The 26,675-nt window shown below is 43.6% G+C and overlaps 1 protein-coding gene across 1 annotated transcript in view; it reads right to left on the reverse strand.

Annotated features, from left to right (window-relative positions):
- Positions 1–4,135: 4,135 nt before the first annotated feature.
- Positions 4,136–26,675, reverse strand: part of HECA (hdc homolog, cell cycle regulator) — a 42,944-nt gene continuing 20,404 nt past the window's right edge. The window contains exons 2-4 of the mRNA XM_070461484.1: positions 17,226–18,275; positions 10,038–10,192; positions 4,136–7,670 (exon numbers count right to left, since the gene is read on the reverse strand). Of these exons, the coding sequence (XP_070317585.1) occupies positions 7,506–7,670; positions 10,038–10,192; positions 17,226–18,275 (1,370 nt within the window). The 3' untranslated portion in view covers positions 4,136–7,505. The remainder of the gene's footprint in view (positions 7,671–10,037; positions 10,193–17,225; positions 18,276–26,675) is intronic.

Consider the following 26,675-nt stretch of genomic DNA (forward strand, 5'->3'; position numbering starts at 1 on the left):
CAGGCTTTCCTGGTGGTTCAGATGGTAAAGAATCTGCCTGCAATGCAGAAGACATGGGTTCGATCCCTGAATTGGGAAGACCCCATGGAGTAGCAAATGGCAACCCACTCCAGTATTCTTGCCTGGAGAAATCCATGGACAGAGAAGCCCGGCGGGCTGCAGTCCATGGGGTCCCAAAGAGTCGACATGACTAAGCGACAACACTTTCCCTTTCCCATTTCTGTGCCAACTGTAGCAATCTGTTCTTTTTAACTTTTTTGATTTACCAAACCAGCTCATGTCTAGGTTTGTCTGGGGGGTTTTACTGTATTCCTGCAATATGGGAGACCTGGGTTTGATCCCTGGGTTGGGAATATCCCCTGGAGATGGGAATGGCTACCCATTCCAGTATTCTGGCCTGGAGACATCCATGAACAGAGAAGGCTGGTGGGCTACAATCCATGGGGTTGCAAAGAGTCAGACACAACTGAGCCACCTTCACTTTACTATATTCCAGTGGTTAAGAAAACTGATAGGGAAGGAAAGGCAGAAGAAAGGACAAGATGGGCAGGTAGAAAAAAAGTAAAGCAAAGGTATCACAACAGGTAATAGCACAAAGATCAGAAAAAGCTGACACTTCCATTAATAAAAAGTGGCTTTTTCTCAACTCTGCCATCAACAAAGACCACCCCCCACCTAACAGAATTCTTATGTTATTCTGAAAGGTTATGTCTATAAAATAAACAGCATTAGATATTCATTTATCTTCTCATATATTATTCATCAAAGGCATATACCATTATGTTTCTGAGCAGTATGAGATAACCAAGGTTGCTGTAACTTGTGCCAAAAATAAACTGACCTTTTAGATATCCTGTGCAGTCTTGTGATGGGCAATGTTCTGATCCCCATTAAGGTTTGTGAAATATTCCCAGAAGCCCCTGGGACTGCCACCGTCTCACTCTTGGCCCAAACCACTCTCTTCTGAGAGCCATGGGGTTCTTCTGGAGCTTCAGACAAACTCCAGCCCAGGGGCTTCACCTGGCTTTACTTTCTCCATCAACCACTTGCAGTGTCATCAGAGCCTCAGAAAAATATGTGATTCATTGATGTAATAAAAAAATACCAAGAAAGTGTAAGGCACTGATTGCCAATCCATGGTTTTACAATCATTAGGAATGCCACTCATGATTAGTTCAAGAGATAAACCCTGCACCATGAAAAAAATGTATTTCTCTCAGCACTACAAATAACCAGTGATCAGGTAGGGCAACTCCAAAAAGTCTGAAATACAAAGAGTACTGAGGAGAAACTGAACATGGAACACCCCGACAGCAACTGTTTGAAAACTTAGTCAGAAAGGAAAACTCTGCCCCAGCTGGCGAGACCCAAGCTATCAAACCTGACAGCGTGGCATGTTTGAATCCAGAAACGTCTTGAAGTCAGCTCCCAAGTGAAGAGTGACGGATTCTTAGTGTAGACTGTTACAATGTCACCCGACACTCAGACACAGCTCTCTTCAAGCAATGATTGATTTTAATGAAAGAACAGCAGTCAACAAATGAACGCACAAAAAAATGAGGGAAAAGACACAACTATTCTGAGTTCAAATATTATTTCTCCTCTTTAGAAGTGAGAAGTGTTCCCGTTTGTTTTCTTCTTTCTGAAAATAGGAGCTGCTTCCCCACATGCTTGTCACCCTCACACAGGGGGCTCAGCAAGCCTCTCGGAATTACTTCCATTTTAGCACCACTGCTGCAGAAGTGAGGGCTACTGTACCTTTGAAATCCAGCACCTTGTCCAAGGGCTTCCCTATGGCTCAGTGGGTGAAGAATCTGCCTGGAATGCAGGAGACACAGGAGACAGGGGTTTGGTCCCTGGGTCAGGAAGATAGGCTGGAGGAGGAAATGGTAACCCACTTCAGTATTCTCAAAAATCTCATGGACAGAGGAGCCTGGCGGGCTACAGTCCATAGGGTTGCAAAGAGTCAGAGCTGACTAAGCACACACATGCCTTGTCAAAACAAATCCAAAGCTCTCTCTTAACTGAAAACAAAGTAGACACTCACTGATGTCATTTTGAGAAACAGGAGAGGAAATCCAGACTTAATTCCCAGTCGGCCATTAACTGTGCAGACTTATTTATGTAGATTTCAGTTCTCTGGGCCTCAGTAAGATGAATATAACAGTCGATAAGATTGAAACGAACAAATGAAAATAACAAAACAGAGAACAAAACTACTGGTTACCAATGGGGAGAGGGAAGTGAGGAGGGGCATGATAGGAGGGATTAAGAGGTACAAATTACTATGTATAAAATATGTAAGCTTTAAGGATATATGGTAAGCAGAGAGAATATAGCCAAACTTTTACAACTGTAAATGGAATATAATCTATAAAAACATAGAATCACTATGTTGCACATGTGAAACTAATATAATGTTGTAAATCAACTATACTTCAACTAAATGTATGTATGCATGTATATGCTCAGTTGTGTCCAACTCTTTGCAGCCCTAGCCTGCCAGACTCTTCTGTTCATGGAATTTTCAAGGCAAGAATACTGGAGCAGGTTGCCATTTCCTCCTCTAGATCTTCCCCACCCAGGGATCGAACCCGTGTCTCTTGTACTCCTGCACTGGCAGGCGGATTCTTTACCGCTGAGCCACCTGGGAAGCCCACGTACACACACACACACACACACACACACACACACACACAATGTAAACATGACAAAAACCACAGTCCTTGCTCTAAATTCTGGGATCTCTAATTCTATGACTGTTACAGCTATGAATTTTCTACTTTTAGGCTTATGGGGAATGTAATTAGATAATTCCAAACTTGATTTTAGTTATGATTTAAACTTTCAAACAACTGTATCAGAACCCCTGGCATGGTGTCCATCACCAGGAAATGGTGCTATGGGGCCAGATCCCATTTGGATTCCACTTGGATACTGACAAATGTAATCAGTGTTTTTACTGAATACCATGAGACAAAGTGCTTTATTTTTGCTGTCCCTGAGACAATACCAAATTGAGCTTATATGAATTAATTATCACAGTGCCAAAGACTGTCATTAGAATAAAAGTATTCTTTAAAAATACATTATTTCTAGTCTATCTGCATGACACTTTACTATCTTCAAAGATATTTCATATTAATTAGATAAGGTTTATCCCAGGTATAGAGAACTGAAAGAACATAAAAAGAATAAAAGCTCAAGCAAAGCTTTTTTTCTTCCAAAATTTAACTCTTTACTAAACAGCCTATAAAATTAGCAATCTAACTGATGCTAAATTTAAGTCAAAGCTACATAAGCAAGATTTAGAGAAATGGAAACCACTAGGAACAAATAAAATTTTCCTCCATTAAACATAATTCTTAATAATCAGTTTAACTTTTTTTCTTTCTGCCATAGTAAGAACTATATGTTCCTTACAACTGCAAAGGAATTTTGTTGAAATAAATTACACTAGTAGCAATCATGAGATCCCAAGTCATTAAGGCTTTGAATAAATAAGATTTATATCTCAGATGTCTGTAGGAAATAATGGTAAAACAAGCTTAGAATCCCCTGGAGACTCTTTCCTCACCCTCCTTTCCACACGTTATTATGTACTATAATGATTTTGTGGACTTCAATTCTTTGACTAAGAATAATATGTGAAATGAAGGGAACAAGGAAATTTGAAACATAAACTAAACTAGATCACAGTGCCTCAAGTTAGCAAGAAGTTTAACAACTCAGTTCTCATTTTCTTATAACGAAAAAGGATGTAATCTAGTCTTTTCATTATGCAAATTGTTACAGGCCTAGAAACAACAACAACAAATTGTAGAACAGGATTATCTACTTAGTCAGATATAATTCCCTATAACCAGAACAATAATTGTGGATCATCCACATGGAACCAACTCTGTTATGTAGAATGCTTATTTTGTTGTAAAGGGAATTTGTATGTGACACATCACTTTTAAACAGCAAAAAAAGTTCTGAGTCTTTATTAGCTGCAGTAGTGACTCTGAAATGGCTACATGAATAGTGACCAAACCTTAGGAAAGACGTCTCTATTGTCTTTTCTGACCAAACAATCCCAAGCTCAAACACCTAAAATCCCAACAGAAAATAAAGTGGCACACCAAAGAGAGAATACAATATTAGTTTCTGAAATTTTATTATTTTTAATACATACATTTCACAAACAGAAACCTTCTAACACCACACAATTCCAAATGTTTCAATTTCATCAACATTCTTTAACTATTTACACAGTCTTCTCTCAACAAAAGTGCAATCCAAAGACATCTTGACAAGAAATCTTTACTGACAAGAACATATTTTTAAGCTGGTGTTAATGATGCCCATCCATTATGTTTTCTTTCAATGACCTGGAATAATAATAAAGTCAACAGGACACAGAGATGAGTTGGGTTAGGCAGCATCCTTTTACAGGAACCAAAACACTGAACAAGAGCACCTTCTCCTCACCTCCTCCCAACCTCTGACTGCAATGACCCAACAGCTGCCACCATGAGACTAAAGAAAAGAGCAAACTGGAGCGCCCGACCCGGATGCAGGAGCAGAGGCTGCGTGTTTAGCACTGATCTTACAGGACAAAAAGAAGGATTTCAGCAAGTTAGTCTGGGTGATCTAACAAGTTACATTCAAAGTTTTTCTGTTAGTTTTAGGATTTAAACACCTAGGAATATTCTTTCCTGAGGAGTTAATTTCCCCCCAGACAGATATGAAAATACTTTTTATTCCCAAAATGAATACACTTCTTTTACAAACACTGGAAATTAAAGACTGTTTGGAGAAAGCTCTCTCTTAATTACAATGGGATCATTCAGCCCACTCCCTAACTTCATGGTTATAGGTGTATCAATTGCTTCAAATGCAACCAGAAAACAGAAGAGAGTGAAGAACTGAGCTAGCCTGAAGAGAAGATGACAATACGATCAGAAATAGTCATCCCACTAAACTAAAGCAGGTAATTTTATTTGTTCAAGGTTTAACTCTTAAAAATAAATGATAAAACAAGTTAAAGTAGATAAAAATTACCTATAAGTGGGTTCATGTCATTGAACACTATCAGAAAAACAGAAAATGGACCTCTTGGGTGACTAATATCCTTTAACATCTGAACCTCAACCAAAATAATCATCTTTTTTGGTACATTCCAATTCTTATCAAGGTACTCAGAACAAAGTACTTCTAGAAAGTATGATGAAAATATTAAGGTCAGCAGATTCCAAAATAAAATTTATTCTTCACATGGTTGCATACTCAATTAAATTTTATTCTCAAATCTGCCAGATTTTCCATTTTAGTCAAGAATGCAATGCTGTAAAAGCGTTATCAATTTAGCACCCACAGAATCCTAACAGAACCATCAAAATAAAGGCCACAAGCAAACTTTACTCAATTACAGTGTAACCTCCTCATACTTATTTCTCCAAGAGTAGACAACAACGTTAGGGGAAAATATTGAATGCATCTGCGCTTGCAACAGTTTTAGGCTGAGGGGCATGTAGGTGATCTACATTTAAGCTTTTAAGCTTCAGAACAACAATACAAGCAGGTTTCTCTTTAGAAATTTAGGTGGGTTAAAGAACAGCATTACAAATATTTTACTACTCATTTGAAATTCAGAAATAAAATCCAATGGTACTCTGAAAAGAAAAACTCCTCAATTTTTTTATACCTGGTACATGACAGAGAATCAATAAGGAAACAGCTGATTCAGTTACAGTTTTGTATATCAAAGACAGATTTGCAAGAGCAATGTCCTATAGACCTCTTTTCCTTGCATCAAACACTGTCAGACCAATAACAACTTGCTGTGTCATACGAGCATTGAGCATTTCCCCCCACTGTGAAATATTCTTCAGATCATCAAACATCAAACTAGATGTAGTCAGCCAAATTATTATCATCCAAACCAAAAGACGAAGAGTATTAGTCAAACTCTCACAGTCAGCTGTGTTCTTTCAAACAAAACATCAAATATTCCATGTAGCAGAACTGAAACTCACTTGCAATGATGCTTAAACACTTCTGAGAGGAAAAACAACTGTTTTTTTCTGGAGGGTGGGGGGGGTAAATGATATAAACTAAATAACAGAAAATATCCACATAACCCCAAATTTAGTTACCCATAAAAGGATATTCTCAGCATCCTTATAACACATATGTGTATTACAGTTGAAATTACCAAATTCATTTTTTGAGAAATCATATTCCAATTCCAGTTTTATAAAGATATGGGGTGTCAGTCTATTTAAATCAGGAAACTCTAATAAACATAGGCTGTATTTTAGAAAGCTCAATGCTCTGACTAACAAAGTTCTATAAATTACCATCTTTTTCACCAGTGGTAAGGTATCATAGAGATCTTCAGAATAATCTATTCTCAAACATATTGTTATGCATTATAATTGGTGATCTTCCAAAATGAAACACTTTAAAAAGAAATACTAAAATTATTCTTCTCCTCAAAGCTTCACAAATAATTTTTTTCCATTCCTTCTGAAGGTCAAATCTTTGATTTTGGAAACTCAGCACTAACAGAGTAAAATGCAGCCATAAGCAGTTTGGGGGGAAGGTTAGTGTGGCAATGATTGCTTGTGAAACTCACCAGTTAGGGTTTGTGGCTGTGAGATTTACCTGTGAGAAGGATCTGACATCAAATGACACTTTGACAGTGTGAACCTATATAAATGAGTACCTCCCAAATCATGTTATTCATGGAATTCTCCTTACAAGCTTGTTTGACCAACCTCAAAGACACAATTCAAGTGACCAGGCTCTGCCCTGCGCCCTCAGAGTCAGTGTGCATCATTTCCAAATTCTTCTAGCATATCCTCTTTGTTACGTGTCAGTTTTACCTAAAAGTATGTGCAACACCCATTGTTTTCATATGCCTTTTAATTTGGATATCATTTTCAGTATGAAAACTGGCTGCTAGAATACACCAGGGACAGAGCCAGGGCTCATGTCCTTCTCAGTGACCTGTCAGTGGGGGAAGCTGCAGGTCAGAGTGTGCTGCAGGATGCCAAACTAAAGCAGACGAATGCACCAGCAGCTCTCCAGGCATAGGTTACATTCACTTGTCGCACGCTTTTCCCAAGGCCCAGAGAAGACCTCAAAGTGGATCTTTAGACAGTTAACACGTTAGTAAGAGTTTCTTCCCAGCTCCTTCCATGTTCTCAGTTTATGACCATGTGACCCCTTTCCTAAAGTCACCCCATCCTCCCCACCACCCTAAAAGCTGCCTGAGAGACTCTTAGTGAACCGCTCCCCCAAGCTCACAGGAGTACCTGACTGGGCTCTGGTCATGGCCACAGACTAACACGTGGGAGTCAGAGAGGGAAGGGGCAGGCCCCCTGGAAGTGGCACGCGTACACAAAGGAACTCTCCTTTCGATTAGAAAAGAAACGAATGTCACAGAAGGCTTCCCTAGAAAAGATATGTAACAAAGTAATATCAATAAAATAGCTATTACTAAAGCAAAGCTTTCATCAATAAGCTTCAAGAACTTTGAAGGAGGAAAATGGCTTCACGAAATGGTAGTCCAGGTTGCCACAGTGCGGACACTGCTGGACGTTGCTGTACTCGGAGAAGTACTGCATGCCAACCCGCACGTCGATCACCGGCTTCCCGCAGTGCTTGCAGTTCAGGCGGGCCTGTGGGTGACACAAGATGCCGTGAGCCACACTAGCCCTCTGCCCCCCAGCGTTGCCGACCAACACTCCAGACTGCTTACCTGGGAAACGGATCAGGAGTTTAATAAACACCCCTTTATTACCCCAAACAGAGTGGGCAGAGCATCAGATAAGCAGGAGATATTATACACGCAAATATTTACCCATCAGCCTAAAAGATTAACGATTCTTCATTTCTCTCCTGATGTGCAGCATTGCTTGTAATTACTCTACTGACGGGAAGAAACCTGTACTGCCTAAACTTCTCCAGTAAAACACCTAACAATCGAAAATCTCTTCCCTGTGGGTTTTAAAAAGTGGCTGAAACCAACCTCTCTCATCCAAACCTGCATGAAATTTCTTTGAAAACTGTTTTTGAGTTTATTTCTTAAATGTATATACATTTTTCATTCTACTCCTAACTACATTTCTGCTTTCTTTGAGGTAAAAATAAAAATTCCCTCAAATACTCTAGTAAAACTGAGGATCTGGAAATAAGGGCCATGTTTATGCTGAGGCTTCTGGAACCTGCAAGAACACTGTACCTTCATTCATGCCCTGGCCCCCCTCTATTAGCACCAGACCTAAGCTTTCAGCAATAGGTCCAAGGACTTCAGTGAATAACAGGAAATTATAAAGTAGCATCTAACATTTGTACCTTTCTCAGTGAATATAGTTAATTGATTTTAAGTCAAAAAATTGATTTTTTTTTTAAGTCCACTCCAGTAAGGAGCCAGAATTAAAAAAAAAAAAAGTGTCTGGGATTAAATTGTTGTAAGGAAGAAATATATGGTGAGTAACAACAGGCTGGGTGTGGCATGATACCACTCTGCTTTTCTCCCTGAAGATAAGACAGCAATCCCAGGGCCTGTCAGGGGTGAAGTAGAAAGAGCACCAGGCTAGGAGTGACAGAGGTTTGTGGTCATGCTGTGATACGTGTGGGTAGACCTGGGGGAAAAGTTCTAGTTGTGCAGGCCTCCACTGCATGTGAAAAATAAAGAGTCCTTTCCAGTGCTAGCACTCTTACGAGTTATAGGCCCACACATTCTTTCACTTCCCTATTTCTTTAAAAGGTAACTGGTGTGTGTGGGAGAGAACTCTTCCTTTTGTTTCTCTCATCTCAAGAGCAGGCATCAAGGTACACTGGGTATTATAAAATGCTACAGGGAATAACTATTAGTAAAAGACAATGAGATCTCATTTCCAAGGCTGTTTTAAAATGGAAATGTGGTCTGTATATGAGAATAGCATAAAAGGAATCAATTATATCTAGAATCAAATGACAGGCTACGAATGACCATTCGGGGCTCTCACAACTATATTTCTCTTCTAAGATCAGTAGTACAGACACAGAAAGGCTGAAATACCAACCCCGTCAACCTCCTCATTCAACCAACACAGCTTATCTTCTGAATAAATTGCTAATGGTAAGGATGTTCTCTTTATAAAAATCAAATCATAATGCTAAAGATATAAAACTATTAATAAACCACTGAAATGGTTATCAGGTGTTTATATTAAAGGCTTAACCACTTAAGAGGAAAGGAAAATAATCTCTCCAGCCTGTAAGTATCAAGGAATTATACAAAAAGCATTTTCTTTTCCAAAGCACTTGGAAACAAATCAAGATATTTCCAAGGATTTTGTTTTGTCTCCTGTTTCTATGGACTTATTTAATGCATTTTCACATGTTAATACTTCCCTCTTTTCCTCATGACAGCTAAATTTCAGATGCTTTCTTAGCATCAAAATATGCCTCCCCTTAGCAGAGCTTTAAGGATTACAAATCTTTCAAGTCAGCCTCAGACACATTCCATGGCAGGCAGATCCTGTATAAACTGCACTGTCCCACACAAAGGCAACAAAAGGAAAATCCTGTCTACGAGAGGAAGTGAGACTTTCTTCTTTCCTTTTAAATGACAACTTTTTCTCACATCTAAAGCTTTAAAAACTCTAAGTAAGCAAGAAGAAAACTAAAGGAACCACTGAGCATCCCATCCCCTCATCCAGAGACAGTCTCTGGTAACAGGCTAACAGAGTCCTTTTCATGTTCACTTTTTACAAATCAAAGTGTGCTTTTCTGCCATTTAAGACGTGCTTTTTTTGACTTAAAAGACTGAAACTATTTCCCACAGAATAACACATTACCCTGCAAGGTCCCGTTTAACGACCGCCAAGCATTCCAGGAGCAGCGGCCCCCTCACAGCTGGACTCCTGGAGGCCCCTGGCCGCTCCTTCCTATGACAGGTTCTGCGCACCCTCCCACCCCTCCAGCGCCGCCCCAGGACTCTCCCGTGTCCCCGGGGACAGAGCCCGAGCCCCCCGCTTGCCCCGCGGGTCGTCACCAACCTGGCAGCACGGCGAGGCGGCCAGGATGTCGTAGGTGTACATGGTGCCCAGCTGGTGCCAGCTGCCGTCCCACCGCGACTTACACTTGATGCAGATGATCTTGTGCACACCCTCCAGGCAGTCCACGCACACGGCGTACAGGTGCATGAGCCTCCCTGTGCAGAGAAGACAGGGGCTGAGAGGCTGACAGCAGTCCCCTCTGGTCACCAAGGGGACTAAACAGTCGCTTACGTATCGGTTACAAGCCAACACTTCTTCATCTGAACAAATACAAAAAGCAAAATAGATAGTACACATCATATATCCCCAAGTTGTCCTTTTAGACCAACTACTGTCGATGAGACACATACTTTAAGTTCAACCTTATTAAACACTGGCTTCAACTCACTTTTCTGAAAAGTGCTGCCAAGTTTACAATATGTATATCCAAACTCACATGACCAAGCTACAGAGGCTCATAACCAACCTGGGATCATGCAGGACTTTCTGCTCAGAGGTCTACTGTGGAATATGGAGGCTGAACCAGCAATGCTGGTCTGTGCTCAGGGGCTCTCATTGTCCCCTCATAAAAAGCCCAGAGCCTGTCTTGGTATTGATAGCCCAGAATTATGCCACAGCCAAAATTACTACGTTAACTGTTCTTGCCTCCAAATTTGCTCAGCCATCACCACATCCAATTTAGGAACTAGAATTATATCTTACTTGTGTTTTTTTCCAAAAGGAGTTCAATGTCTTGTTATTTACTAGACTCTTGAAAGTCGCAAGCTCACCCCTCTACCATTTATCGATATCTAATGCTTATAAAGGAAAGACATCACCTTAGTTTATATGGAATGGTTTAGGTTCAAATCAGGAAGAGTTAGAATGTCCAGCTCAGGCAACAGGTAGCAGCAACAATGTGCTCTCTACGTGGGGATCAGGGTTCCACTGTGCTAAAAACTACCGTCAGCAGGACACATACTCCTATGCGGTTTCTTATTCAGAATGTGGGGCTCACTGCCATCTTTTCAGTGGTTAAGGGCCAGCCTGCTCCTTACCCATTGGAAAGGGATATATACAGCACTTATAAGGAAACCTTTCATTTCATTCGTTGACAAGACTCTCTCCACCTCTGTGAGAACTATGCCCTCCTTGAAGGTGCAATGTCTAGCACGGTATCTGGAACATGGAAAGCATTCCATAATGGTATGTTGCATGAACGGATGGAATATGTTAACAGCCAAAGGCATTTTAACCTTGGCGGCCTCTGCCAAAAATGGGATGGGTGACAAGAGTTTCTTGCAATACTGCCCACCTCTGCTCCGTAGTGTTCTGAAATAAAACGATCTCACATGCCATGCCCACTCAGAGTGGCCAACGGCATTTCAGGATGTCAGTTCAGTATCCAGCTGCCACTGAAAATGGCTTCATTTCCAATCCCTCTCCTAGACTTACTCACTGCAGTTCTCCAACACTCAAAGACACCCCGGTGGCTGGTTGGGGCAGGGACAGATGGAGAAGTCACATGTTGGTAGCAATAACCACTATGATGAAGTTGACAGTGAACCTCACTGAGTGCTTACCCAGGGCCTGGCACTGTGCTTGGAGGCTATGTGACTCATTTTACTTAACCCTCATGACAACCCTATAAAGTAGGCATTATTGTTATTCCCACTTCAGATAGGAGGAAGTAAAACTTACTAGGGCTGAAGTAGCTTGTTCAAGTTCTAAAAGATAGTAAGTAGCAAAGTCCAGACTTAAATTTCTATCTGACTTTTAACCTCCACTCTACAGCATGGGAATTCCTGGCCTGGACTGAGTCTCTGGATTTGTTTCAATTACTGTTTACACACTGTCCTAAGTACTGAGAATTTAAAATTTCTAAATCTATTCTAGGATTGTGAATTCAAACAAATAGTAGATTTCTGTTGTTCTAAGTGATAAAGCAGCACCAAAAGAAATTCTTAATTCCATCTGTCTCAGTAAATTAATAAGTTATTAAATCTTAATAAATGATCACAACCAAGCAAAAGCATCTTTGTCTGGAAAAGTCAGGGAAGAGGAGCTGGAAGCTGGGGAAGACAGTGACGGGGATGGGCCCCAGGGCAAGGGCATGACAATCCACAGGATCCACCACTGGAAATAACACAATATTTCCGGAGTGTATCACCAACTGCGGCCTGGAATCATACGGCCTGGAATGGGCCTTTCTACTGGAACTGCAAACGCTTTAAGGGATACATGGTTGAAACTCTGGAATGGAAGAAAGATTGACACTGCCTTGTTATAAAAAAGATTGCATGGACTGCTCTTAGATGTGGCAATAAAAACACGGACATATGCCAAGGCCCCACTTGTGCCCTGACTTGTCGGGTACTGATAAAACACCCAGATCCTCAGACTTTTATTATCAACAATCAAACTGTTCAAGACCTTTGTGGTACACACCTAATGCACTCATTATCTGTGGATGTATATGTACTTCAGGTGTGTACAGACACACGAATTTTCAGGCTAATTTTTACCCTTTTCATCCACTCTCTGATGGGTATCCAAGATCAGTCCTGGGCTCGGTCATATATTCCTGCTTTTTCTTCTCTTTCCTCCCCACTCAAGAGCGCTTCCACTCTTTTAGCCACTAACATTATAAATAAGCTTCAATGTTCATCTTAGGTGTATTCTCATAGCACTTGTGAGAGACATCTCCACACAAAAGTCCCAGCATCTCTCCAAACCCAATACACACAAATGCCTCATCTTCTTTCGTCTAAGGCCTGGTCCCTTCCCCAACTGTCTCCACTTCTGGTTCAGGAAACCATTTACTTTGTCTAGACTAAGAGTGAGCCAACAAGGACACATCTCCATGCCCCACAGTCAAGCTGTCTCCAAAGCTGTGATCTTCCGTTTAACATAACCTCTTACAGCTAATCTCACCTTTCAATCTCCACTGTCACCACTCGGCTGGTCCCTTTTCTCCTTGCATCTAGAATGGAGATTTAAGTTACAGCTGCATAACTTCCACCCCGTGCAAACAATTTTTCTCCCAAACAACCATTGGCTTTAAAAAAAAAAAAAATTGCTAAATTCTTCAACTCATCAACATGGCAAAGCTGTTATGGCTTGAAAGGACATCTATAATCTGTTCTCCATGTACTTTACTCATTTTCCACCGGAGAACCTCTGCTCCAGCCAAATGGTTCTCTCAATTCTCTGTCTCCTGATCTTTTTATGAACCACCATTCCTTTGCTCACATTACTCCTTATCAACAAACACCTGATGTAGTAGTTAGACCGTGAGTTTATCAAAGTCCAATGCACCTCCTGATCTGTTTTCATACTGCCTCCTTTGACTATCTAGGTCAAAGTGCCCCTTTCCTCCTTGGAAATGATAAGATATTGCTTTATGTACATAATAGCCAGGTGATACCACTTCCACAGGTGAGACTAGCGCCTTAGGCCTGGTAAAGCTAGTTACATTTTTATAAATGCATCTTACATCCTAAGATTACAGACTGATGAGTAGCAAGAACTGATAGTACCCAGTTCAAGTATGCAATGTGTAAGTCTGGCTGGTTGATGAACTGACTAAATGAAAGGAATTTGTCCATCATGAATAGAAAAAGGACAACTCTCCTCTCTTGTACCCTATACCCTTGTATCCTCATTCATTTTCATGAAGAATACTTCCAGTCATGAAAATGATGAAGATGTTTCCATCTTCTTTCCTCTATAATTATCCCCGCACAGTAGAAAGATCATGTAACAAAATACAAATTCCATCTTCCGTGAAACAATGACATACTTGTAACGGTGAACCAAAATATGAGGTCAGAAATAAAATGGAGAAATAGTAAATGGTGCAGCTCTGAAACTGGAAAAAAAGCACAGGGGAGGTTGAGATGAAGTGCTAAAGGAGAAAGAGTAATTTATTACTAAATAACCACACATTCTATACAACTTTCATCAAGAAGCAGAGTCTACTGAATGATCCCCTGAATTTGGGATAGCCTGACAGCTTATTTTGAAGAACAGAATGTGACTGAAGTGAGTTACTCAGTCCCAAGCTTAAGCCTCAAGACGGAAAGGCCATGCAGCTCCATTCTCCCCATCTTCACTGCTATCCTGAAAACAGCATGTAAAAAAGCCCCGGCTAGTCTACTGGCACATGAAAGGATGTATAAACAGGGATAAGCCATTCTAGCCAAGGCTCCCAAGGCCAACCAGTCTGCCAACTGCAAGACGTGTAAGATGCCATCCTAACCAACCAACTCATAGAACTGTGAGAAATTATGAATCATCACTGTTTCACACCACTAAGTTTCAGAGTGGTTTGCCCAATAACAAAGGCAAAAAGACACAGAGGAATAGGTGAAATTCCAGAAAACGAGTAAAACCAAATTCAGCTCACTTTCCCTGCTGAGAAAAATAAAATAGAAATAGCATCAATGAAATAAGAACAGGATGCTATTAAAAAGAACTTTAGGAAATTACAAATACAACACAGAATAGAAAACCTTAAACTCAGTAGAAATATTGGAATATAAAATCACAGAAATCTTCCACAGAAAAGAATGATAAAGAGATGAACAACAGGATCAAAAACATACATAATGAAGCATCTCTTCCACCTCAAAAAAAAAAAAGACTAGTCTAAGAGGTCCAACATCTGATTAACTGTTTTACAGAGTTAAAAAAAACAAAGGGAATAAAATGAAAACGGGGGTGAATCAAAGAAATAAAAGAAAATTTCCCCAAACTGAAGACTCTAAGTTTACAAAATCATAAAGTTAAGAAAGCATCTTGCACAATGAATGGAAAAAGAGACTCACATCATGGTGAAACTTCAGAATACTAGAAAATCTAAAAACCTTTGGAGGATAGGAAGGGGGGATGAAGGAACAGGAGTAAGAATAATATTAAATTTCTCAGTAGCAACATGGGAAGACAGGAGTCAGTGAAGAAAAGCCTTCAAAATTCCAAAGGGAAAATCATTATAACTTGGAAGACTATACCCAGCCAACTACTAATCAAGTGTGAAGACAGAATCAAGATACTATCAGACTTTCAACATCTGAAAACATCTATTCCCAAGCCTCCTTTCTCAGAAAGCTCCTAAAGGATGCTTCTCAACAAACAGGAAATTAACTAAGAATAAAAAAGAAAGTGTGAGATCAAGGAAGCAGAAGATAAAAAATAGGAAAGAGATGAAGGAATTCCTAGGACACCTAAGTAGTACAGCTAGGTAGTATTTAGGTGCACCGGGATGGACAGGAGCAGGAAGGTGAAAGAGTCCACAAAAAAAATTTCTAGAAAAAAATGCATAAAATGTTTGACTGGTAATGTGGAAATATTTTTGAAAGGTGGTTTGTAGAGCTGCTGGAGAGTTAGAACTACCAACCAAAGCTTCAATAAAGGTTAAGCAATTATTAACTCTGATAAAAACAAAAGGTGTCCTGGAACATACGACTCTCTACACAGGAAATACATCTATACTTGCTGGCTCAGGAAAAAATATTTACATACTCATAACAGCAAAATCATTAAGGATTCAACTAAGAATTCTGATGCATTATCCTGAGAGAAAGGGGAAGATACAAGAAAGCATAAATCATCATCCACCTTAAAAGTAGATCAATACTTTACTCCCCTGTAGGTAGCGGTAAAGAATCCACCTGCCAATACAGGAGACACAGGTTTGATCCCTGGTCCAGGAAGACCCCACATACGGCAGAGCAACTAAGCCCGTGAGCCCAACTATTGAGCCTGTGCTCTAGAGTTGGGAGCTGAAACTACTGAGCCCAAACGCCGTAACTACTGAAGCCCTCACGCCCTGGAGCCCAGGCTCCACCTTAAGAGAAGCCACCACAAGAAGCCCACCCACGGCAACTACAGACTACCCCTCCCCACCCCATAGCAACTAGAGAAAAGCCTGTGCCCACAGCCCCAAATTTTTTTTTAATTTTTAAAGGTACACCAATAGGTAATACCTAAAATTGGAGAATGAAGTTAGCCGTTTTAAAATTATGATGGTAAAAATCTGAAGTTAGTTAAGATTTGAAAGTGTCTCTGAGAAGTGAGACAGCAGGGGCTGGTAGGAAGAAGTTAAGTGGGGATATATCCTTCTTACTATAGGCTTTCTCAGCACAGTTTTAAAGTTATAAACAGCTTATATGTCATATATCCCATATTTATATAAATTCAATAGTTTTACATGAATTGACAGAGTCTTCTGTCCACTGACCAAGCCCGTCCTTCACTTTTCGGCTGAGATATCCCAGTCTCCTTATGTTATCCGCAGCACTGACAAGCTCCCCACCTCCTACTCTCGCCTGTGTGTGCTAAGTCACTCAGTCGTCTCCAGCTCTTTGTGATCCCATGTACTGCAGTCCGCCAGGCTCCTCTGTCCATAGGGATTCTCCAGGCAAGAATACTGGAGTGGGTTGCCATGGCCTCCTCCAGGGTATTGTCCCAACCTAGGGATCAAACCCAGGTCTTCAGCATTGCAAAAAGATTCTTTACCTTCTGAGCCACCAAGGAAGCCTAAGAATACTGGAGTGGGTAGCCTATCCTTCCTCCAGGGGATCTTCTCGACCCCAGGAATCGAACCGGGGTCTCCTGCACCACAGGCAGGTTCTTCACCAGCTGACCTACCAGGGAAGCCACCCCTCACTACCAGAGTAATATCTAACTTTTCCTTTTGCTGTGATCAAGAAAGTCTCACCTTCCACAAATTTTAAGATTAATTCAACTAATCTAAAAACTCAACTGTCTCTGACCCCTCCTTTCCTTCACTGTGTTATGTTTACAAGGATCAAAGAGAATACACTATAGCTTGCTGAGTATATTAACATAGATTTCAAAGGCAACTATTTTATAGCAAGTAAAACATTTTTATGCAATTCCTTCTCTAACTTTCTTCCCAATTACTAAATACTACACATCCGAATCCTCTCTTCAAATTAGAGCAAGACAAAAACATAAAATTACCCACCAGGACCACTGTATACTTGGTATACTGTGACATCAGAGTGAAGGATACCATCTCCACCACCTCACTAGGCAGAGCTGAAATATTCAAATGTTAGCTAGCTCCTGACTAGAACAAAAACACACCCGCAGTGAAAATGAAGCCCGAACACAGCCATCCCCTCTCGTTGGCGTTTCACTTCTCACACACAGAAAACAGGCGAGGTGAGTGAACACCTGTACCTTGAAGGTGACAGGGAACATCGTACTCGATCTCATCGTGTCTCGAGGGGCTTAAGAACAGAGTTCCGTCCACCAGCGGGAACTGCTCGAACACCGGGAGCGCCCGGTGGCACAGCGCGCAGTTCACCACGTTCCTGTGGCTGGCGCTCAGGGCTGCCAGGATGAACTTGCGTAGGTCCTCGCCCTGGCCCATCTGGGCATCGTCCTCCATCCGCACGTGGAAAGTGTTCAGCTTGTGCCGGGGGATGTGAGTCAGGAGCTCGGACAGGTCCAGGCGCCGGAGGAACTGCACGGGCGCATCGAAGTGGCCCCCCCTATGAACGGACAACCCCGCCGGACTGTAGTCAAAGTGGGCGTTTCGGAACACGTGGCCCCCGGCCAGGGCCTTTTTGTGAGGCTCCAGGTGGATGGCGTTCTTGAGGAACTCCCCGAGGTACCTGGAGGAGCGGGGGCCGCTGAAGTGGGCAGGGGAGAGGATGGAGTAGCCGGTGGGCGGGGACTGGCCCGGGGAGCCGCAGGGCGAGCGCGCCCCGTAGGCTGCTGCGCCAGCCCCAGCGCCGCCCTTCTCCTGCGAGTTCTGCCGGTCCATGGAGTGCCGGCGGGGCAGGTCGTGGCTCAGGCCTTTCTGGGGCTTGGAGGGCGGGCGGCACTTCTTGGCCTCCTCCACCGCCTCGCCGGGGGGCCTCCCGCTGTTCTTCTCCGACCCCGACTTCTTCTTCTTCTCGTCCTGCATCCGCTTCACCGGGTACCAGTCCGTGTCCTTCTTCAGGTGGCCCTGGCCGCAGCGGCAGGAGCAGAAGCGGAAGGCCAGGTCGTAGCCCTTCTTGGTCCACATGTTCTGGCGGCACTGCTTCTCGTTCCAGCTGCGGGCGCGGCCGATGCAGTTGAACTGGACCAGGATGCTGCTCTCCCACTCGTAGAAGCACTGCAGGTGCATCCAGGAGCTGTGCGGGCACTGCTCGTTGTTGCACACCACCTTCTGGTAGTCGTCCTTCTCCAGGTCCACCGGCCTCCCGAAGCTGCAGATCAGGGGCGTCGCACAAGGGGCTTCTGGGGAGAAGCAGAGAGAGAGATTCAGCTGGCGCGCTGCGCGATTCTAGCCGGCGCCAAGAGGGAGGGCAAAGCTCACTCACCATCCCGCCTCCGGTCATGCCAAAGGGACAGCACGTTCCTGGTGTGGCGATTCCCACTACTGGAATAACACCAGACCGGGTTAGAAAACGTTCACCGCTTTCTTTTGGTGGGATGAATTTATTCTATGACATCTGTTATCAGCTGAAAAAACCATTAAGCTTCAAAAAGCCCAAATCCTTCACAGTGCAATTAGCTGCACATCAGTACTTGCAACAGTGTAGTATGAGGTCTTCCTGAGACATGAGCGTACTGACAGGCAGTTTCAGGGTTCTTTTAAAAATGAATCCCTCCGCTGAACTAGAAAATATGATGCAGCTAAGGAACCAACAAGAGGGCTTCCCCAGTGGCTCAACCATAAAGAATCTGCCGGCCCAGCAGGAAATGTGGGTTCCACCCCTGGGTTGGGAGGATCCCCTGGAGGAGGACATGGCAACCCACTCCAGTATTCTTGCCTGGAAAACCCCATGGACAGAGGAGCCTGGTGGGCTACAGTTCATGAAGTCGCAAAGAGTTGGACACAAATTAGCAACTAAATAACAAGAACAACTGAACCAGCAAGTTCAGATGGTAGCTCCAGAAGGGCTCTCAAACCCTTTCTCACAGGGTTGGGTAATCCTGAATACCATGGAGAAAAGAAAACAGACTTGCCTCATCCCCAGCACTCTAGAATCGTCTGATACCTAATGGTGGGATGTTTGATTAAACTAATTGTTTGTCTACAGAGAATTCCACTGCCAGTTCATGAAGAAAACAACAATTCTCCTTAAGCTATGAGGACAGCAAGCAGGAACACAAAGGTATCTCTACCCACAGGGTGTACAAAAGGCCAAGCAGGTTCCCAGAAAGGGGGTAAAACTTGGTAACACAGAGTAGACCTCATCTCTTAACAAGTAAATAAGATTTATAAACATTTGGAAGCTATGTAATTTCCCTAAACCTTCCCAGCATCCCCGCTGCCCACCCATGACAAGTACAACATGCCACCAAACGAAGTGATGCCAATGACAGGGCCCACCAAGCCGATGGCCCTCTAGGTCCAATCATCCCCGTCAGTGTGGGATTCCAGGAACTCGGCAAAGTGGCCCAAACTGACTCATCCACCTCCGTGATTACCATGGCTTCCCCATCTACCTCCTGGGAGTCACAACACTTCATCTTCACTTGTCCAAGCCCCAAGTGCCCAGGGTAGCAATTCGCAGCATGAACTCTGCAGCTTGACTGCCTGGCTGAGAACTCCAGCAGTACCACCGATGAGCTGTGTGCTCGCCGACAGGTTACTTCTCTTTGTGTCAGCTTCCTTTGTATAAAATGCAGGTGTCAACTGAATGGACTTTATATGGTTCTTAAAAGGATGAAATATATGGACACACAGGTGGTGCTTAGAGCAGAGCCTGGCATGCAGTAAACCACCTCTGCTTCCTCCCATTCTTCAAGGCCCACCTCTAGACACCAGGACCCCCCTCTTCCCTTGCAACCTGACCTCCCCACTCCCAGGAAGGTTCTGATCTGAACCTTCTCTGAGTCCACACTGTGGTCTCATCAGGTGATGACTTAGGTGAGGATGCCTATTGCACTTATCTGATTTCCTGGCACCACTGGGCTCAGATCTTGCACACATCCAGTGCTGCATAAAGGCTCACTAAAAAGACACTGGCACATGAAACCCACACATGATAAGCAGAGCAGAAGGAAGACAGAGGCTGTGATCCTAGCAGGAAGACTAGGGCAGGGAAGCCCACTGAAAAGAAGAGCTGTGTGTACACTGGGTAAATTAGCTGTAGTCACCTAGGCTCCAGGTGACATTTTAAAACATAGTGTTTAAAATGTTAATTAGTCGATTAAACAAAGTTCAGTGGCTTTTATCGTCAATCCTGCAGAGGAACAGCTTTGAAGGGAGCAACTCTGAAATGTACAGACAAAAACCAAAATGATATTAACCCAGGACTAAGGAAATCAAATTTAAGAATGACCCAGGAGTACCTCTGCATTCACAATATCCAAAACTTTAAATTTTAAATGTTGAGATTGACTTGATGTTTCTTTTAAAAGTATTTTTCACATTAAAGAAAGGTAGACTAAAAGGGGAAAAATTATTCTTACATCTTTTTTTTAAAGTTCCAAATGCATATCAATCAACCAATCCTGAGCACTTCCTACATATCATGTCTTTGGACTTGGAAAGATTGGCTAGCCATGGTAAGAGCTCTAAAGACGTCCATGCCTGGACCACGTGCACAGAGGAGGGAACACAGCCCTGTGTCCCTCTCCCTCTAACACCGTCCGTCTTCATCGCAGCCATTCCCACCTGCTTCTCCAGGGGGGACTCCACAACGAAGTGTCTCCACTCCAACCTGCCAGCTCTGCTGGTTCACATGGCAGCCACTTTGATGTGGCCTTATGGTTGGATCTCATAAACATACATAAAGCCAAGTGTATGCATGCTAAGACACTTCAGTCTTGTCCAACTCTCTGCAACCCTATGGACTGTAGCCCACCAGGCTCCTCTGTCCATGGGATTCTCCAAGCAAGAATACTGGAGTGGGGTTGCCATTTCCTTCTCCGGGAGACCCAGGGGTTGAACCCGGGTATCCTGTGTCTCTTGCATTGGCAGGCAGGTTCTATACCACTAGCGCCACCTGGGAAGCGCTAAATATAGCATTAACATGCGTGCGAAGATATAAAGCCAGGGCTTGTTTAACACCAAACATATGCAAAAATAGACACCTCACCCTGTTACATACCTCCAGCCTTAGGGCGAGCCTCTGAGGAACAAGGTGAGGAATAGCGGAGCCTTGGGAAAGGGCCTCTGACAAGGCTTTTATATCTACACAGCCTTCTTTTTCTTTCCCCCTTTTCTTTTTCTTACACAGGCCTCTAGTCAAGCCATGGAGGGCTTGCCTTCCTGCTCAAAGGCACAATTTCCTCCAGGATTTGTTTGGAAAGGCAGCTGGGAAGAATGAAAGGGGTGTGGGCGCCAGTTCCTCTACTGACTAGTTGTTTGACTTGGAATAGTTTCCTCATCTGTCAAGTAAGGATACAAATGCCTGCGCTCACTCACCTCAAATACAGGTGGAAGCGCTTTGTGACTGTAAAGTTCCATAAAAACTCTTCTAAATTTAGTGCTCCCCCACTACATGCAAGCTGCTCCAAGATGTTTAGAAAGTAAGTCAATAAATGAATTGTGTCATGCCTTTTTTCAGTTTCCTAAGTTTTGCAATTTACTGAAACATATAGCAAATGTTCTTTTAACTGTAAAAAACAGCACTAGTGGCATTCAAATATCACACCTATAACAAAACTTGCCACGTTATAGAACGTATTTGATTGTTTCCTGAAAGCTACTTCTAAATTTAGAAAATTCCTAGCTATTAAGAATAGTAGTCCCACAAAGGTATAAATGAGGGGAAGTGAGGAGAAGGGAATCCTCACGTTCAGTGAGGGCCTCTGATGCGCACGACCCTCGGGACTTTAGTCTGAGCTGTGTTGCCTGTCTAACAAGCAAAATGAGAAAACGTTCCTTGATACGAAGACAGTGTGGCTTTAAAAAACGTATAGGAACTCTCCAGTACATGTTTTTACGGCTTCACCATCAAACATCTCACACACAGTTTCTATTTCTCCCCGCCCAAGTGAAAATAATCAGGGCTCACCTCCTTCTGCTCCCTGACAGCTCAGTTGGTAAAGAATCGCTTGCAGTGCAGGAGACCCCAGTTCGATTCCTGGGTGGGGTAGATTCCCTGGAGGGGTAGGCTACCCACTCCAGTATTCCTGGGCTTCCCTTGTGGCTCAGCTGGTAAAGAATCCAGCTGCAACCAACGCAGGAGACTAGGTTCGATCCCTGGGTTGGGAAGATCCCCTGGAGAAGGGAAAGGCTACCCACTCCAGTATTCTGGCCTGGAGTCGGACACGACTGAGTGACTCACCTCCACTTTCACCTCATTCTGGGCAAAAATCTCAAGTCGTTTCCAGTCTGGACAATAAGATAAGGAGGCTGACATCACTTGGGCAACATCTGTCCCTCTCCATCTCCTCTTGTATCCTTCCTCCCACCTCAGGCCTTGGTGTCCCCCTCCCCATCCCCATCCCCGGCACCCAATGAAAGGGAAGGATCTGACAGTGGCCATTTACACTGGCTGCCCAACCAACCCAAAGCTCTTGATGATAAACTCGTTCACACTGACAGGAACCCCCAAACCAGACACTGCCGTTTTCAGCTTCTTAACTGTGAAATTAACTGTTCTCACAGCTCTTAAAATAATTGCAAGCATCACAGGCAGGTGGGGAGTTTGGCGGGGTGGAGAGGCTTCTGAAGTCATGTGAGGCTTTCTGGACAAAGCCTAAGGTAGGGACTCAGTCACATTCATCCTTTCAAACCCACTACAGTGAAAACTATGCCATGTGTCTAATGAATGTCTCATGGAAGGCAACTAGGGCCCAGTTAGATTTAGGAGTCTGCAGTGATGGAGAGCTGCAGGAGGGAAGGCAGGGAAGGTGGCCCCCGGGGAGCTCAGCCCCCTGTGCATCAGTCTCCCCAGGCCTTGGAGACTCAGCCAGGAGTCCCTCTCTGGCAACACCTGGCCCTCACACTCACTTCCTCAAACTCACCGTGATCTATTCTACCCTCCTTCAGCATCCAGGTACCAATTGCAAGCATTAAGGTTTCTGAACAACTGTTTTATGATACGGCTCTGTTCCCTGTTCCATACAGTAACTCCTCTTAGTGGGAGCACACCCTCGTGTCTGCAGAGCAAGTTCCCGGGGCGGCAGGGGGGGCGCGGGGAGCGACGGTTCTGACCGGAGGATGTGCATCTATCTTCAAGCTTCCCAAGGGGTCGGAGCATGGTGATTGAGGATGCTGAGTCTGGAGCCAGCCAACCAGCCTGGATTGACTCTCAGCTCTGAACTTGGCAGTTTTAAGACCTCTGACTAGTCACTTCAACCTCCCTGGGCTTCTTTCTTCTCACCTATAAAACGGCAGCAACAAGAGTGAGCACCTACCTCAAAGGGTTGCCATGAATATCAAAGGGGTTATTAGGGCAGTTTGAATGGTGCCCCGCCCATAATGAGCACCATTTAAATACAAGCTATTATTATTAAAAGCCCTATCACTTTATATTACTTGATGCAGAAACAAAAGGACTCCATTTAGAGCAAAGCTACAACCAGGAAGTGACCATCCTCCTTTCTCCATCTGTAAGTAAGTGCAAAAAATAAGTGCTTTCCCCCCACAAACAAAGCAGGGTGGCATGCATAAAATAAGTCACTAAATATGTACTGACAAGTTTTAAAGAAGCAGAAGGAAAATTCTGTTCTCCTAGCCCCTTAAAGATCTTCTACTCAGTGTCAGCAGAGTACCTTGCTATATGTAATTTTCAACCTAAAAAGATCTTTTCCAAGCCTGGGTAACAGGGATTCACAAAAAGCATGGCTGCCTTTGATTCATGAGATGTGTTCCTAAAGAACTTACATAATTCAAGACTGATTATCTCACAGTCTGCGGGCGGAGTATGGGGAATGCATCCTTGGAGCACATACATCTGCAGCCCAGCCGCTGTGCTGTGTTTTTGCTTTACTGATGCTTTTTAATATCAGCACTATCTCTAATATTTCTCAGTTGTACCTCATAAATTGACAGTATGGCATAGCATAGTGTTTTATCCTATTTCTGTTCCAAAATTACAGATTTTCAGGATGTTTTCCAGCATGAGTATTATTAGCACAATTCGGATACTCTGAATGCTGTAATAAAGGTTTGAGTTATAAGCTAATTTGAAAATAATAACACAAATGTCACTTAAATCCATGAAGGATATCTGTAAGCAACAAGAGTTCACATAATATTGCCAAGGGTTAGAAGGTATTTCTCTTGAAAAGGATGTGACATTGGGTAACAAAGCATTTTTACAATTCAGTTGACTTGCTGGCTTTGAAAACAGAGATGGCCTGATGCATAATTTGGGGAATGTGCCTGCCGAAATTTTGCACATAACATGAAACTTTTATTATCATTTATGTGTCATTAGTTGAAATTTACATAATTCAATTTGCATACAATGGGATCGCGTGATACTAGGAAATAAATTAACAGACTGCCTTTTCTCCGGCTTGGAAATTTAGATCTTGAGGGCACTGGATCACAGAGAACTACACAGCACCCTGGCATTTCATGTACTGCATGCACTCACTCTGAAGACTGGTCCATGAGCTCTCGGAACCAAACCACAATATCACAGGACGCAGACAGAACTCCAGGTTAAGTACATGTGTATGTGCACATGTGTGCCTGGATGTGTGCATATATATAACAACAGACAGACTGCCCAGCTATTAAACCATCCCACTGTTGAGACTCCAGAAAAGACCTCATGTTATCATCCTCCAGTACTATAATCCAATTTTAAAGTATTTTCCTTGCTTCCCTGAAACACTAAAGAACCTGATTCTGATTATCCCTATCAATGGCCTCCCCTTTGCATGCACAAATATTCCAAATACAGCCATAATCAAAACTTCAAAATAATATTTTTATGTGATTCCCATTTACCACCCAAGTTATAAGTACAGTGTCCCAAAACTGTTGGCTTACTTCTGTCGTGGTGCATCCAGAATGGTGCCTGAAGGCCAAAGGCCACAGTGGAGTTGGGCCCTCCCCTTGCCTCTGGATTCCCGAAGGCCTCAGCTGAAAAAACAAATGGCTTCACCTCCCCCCAGTCTGTCCGACGGGTAAAACACCCAGCTGTGTGATCAACTGGCAACAGGGGTCATCTGCAGATGAGGCACCTGTCAGAAAATATGCCCACGACTGACTGCTCTTCAATACCGTCTAAACATTCTACTGAGAGAAACAAATTTTAGGAAAGATGTCATAGATGATGTCCACACTCTTCTAGATCTGAGCTCCAGTGGGGTGGTCTGGCCTGCAGTGTCTTATTAAACCAATACAGGGATTCTTGTTATGAAGTGTAAATGCCTTTTAGATGCATCGTGCCCTCTCTGGGTCATTCAGGTCTCCACTCCAGCCCTGTTCATGTACTTATTCACACGCCAGGACCCTGGAGGCATCTGAGTGTGTCAGCCTTGCACCAGGTAAAAGCTCTCTCTTAGCTGAGCCAGGTGTCACAGGGCTGGTTACCTGGACCACCCTGTTTTATTCCCTGGACAGGCTGCTCTTCATGATGAGCACGCATGCATGCTCAGTTGCTCCATGTGTCCGACTCTTTGTGACCCCAGGGACTGTAGCCAACCAGGCTCCTCTGTCCATGGGATTCTCAGGCAAGAACACTGCAGTGGGTTGCCGTGGCCTCCTCCAGGGGCTCTTCCCGACCCAGGGATTTGAACCCGTGTCTCTTATAGTATGAAGGTATTACATGCATTGGCAGGTGAATTCTCTACCACTAGTGACACCTGGGAAGTGCCTTAATGATGTGAGCAGGCCTGATAAATCTGTTTTGTTTATGAAAGGATAGTGTCGTGGACAGTGCTCAGTATTTTATGACGTTCTGTGACTCACTGGTTTTGTTTCGCTTTGCTTTTTGTCTGATGGACCCTGGAGTGCAGGCCTCTGCCTCTGTTTGCCTCTTCCGTCCGGGTACTACAAATCTGAAAGCCACATTTGTGACCCACCTCTTGCAATGCCCCAAGATATCCATTATTTTTCCTAACAGTATCATCCCTATTGCTAATATTCTCACTTATTATTTCTTATAGTATTACATGTATTTTTGAAAGCCACTTTATTTGTAGGAGGAGGCTATAAATGATCAAAACAAAAATCCATTCCCCACCTTTTCCTGTAAATTTCAAACCAGCTTTGCCTAATTCACATCAAACTGTGGACCTGGGGTGGGGGGCAGATGCTCTCCTCCCTCCTCACTTTCCAAAGTCGGCCAGAAAAGGAGGCAAACTGAGAGGAGAGGCCAGTGCTGACCCACAGAGCCCATGAGCCCCACAGACACAGCCCCTTTGGGAAGGGCTGTCCCCTCTGCCTGCCTGCACCCCACCCCTGAGGAGCGGCTGCAGCATAAGCACCGAGTCCTGGAGCCGCTGTGCTCACCGGCTCCACACTCGCACTCCTTCCCCTGGGTTCAGCCCCTTCAGCTTCCCACCCTGCTGTTCCTACCTAGCCATCCACCTGTTCCCAACCGGCCTGGTGTCTCTCAGACACATCCCAGGCTGACTCCTGCTGCTCAGAGCTCTGCCGGCCAATCCAGCCCCTCTGGCCTCCTTGTCCCATCTGGACCAGACAGATGCCTCGTCCATCACCTGCTCCCAACCTCCCTGGTGAGGTCGAGACATGATGAAGTGGGCTCTGGCGCC

Source organism: Odocoileus virginianus, chromosome 34 (assembly GCF_023699985.2).
Source record: "Odocoileus virginianus isolate 20LAN1187 ecotype Illinois chromosome 34, Ovbor_1.2, whole genome shotgun sequence".
In the NCBI taxonomy this organism is placed as follows: Eukaryota; Metazoa; Chordata; class Mammalia; order Artiodactyla; family Cervidae; genus Odocoileus; species Odocoileus virginianus.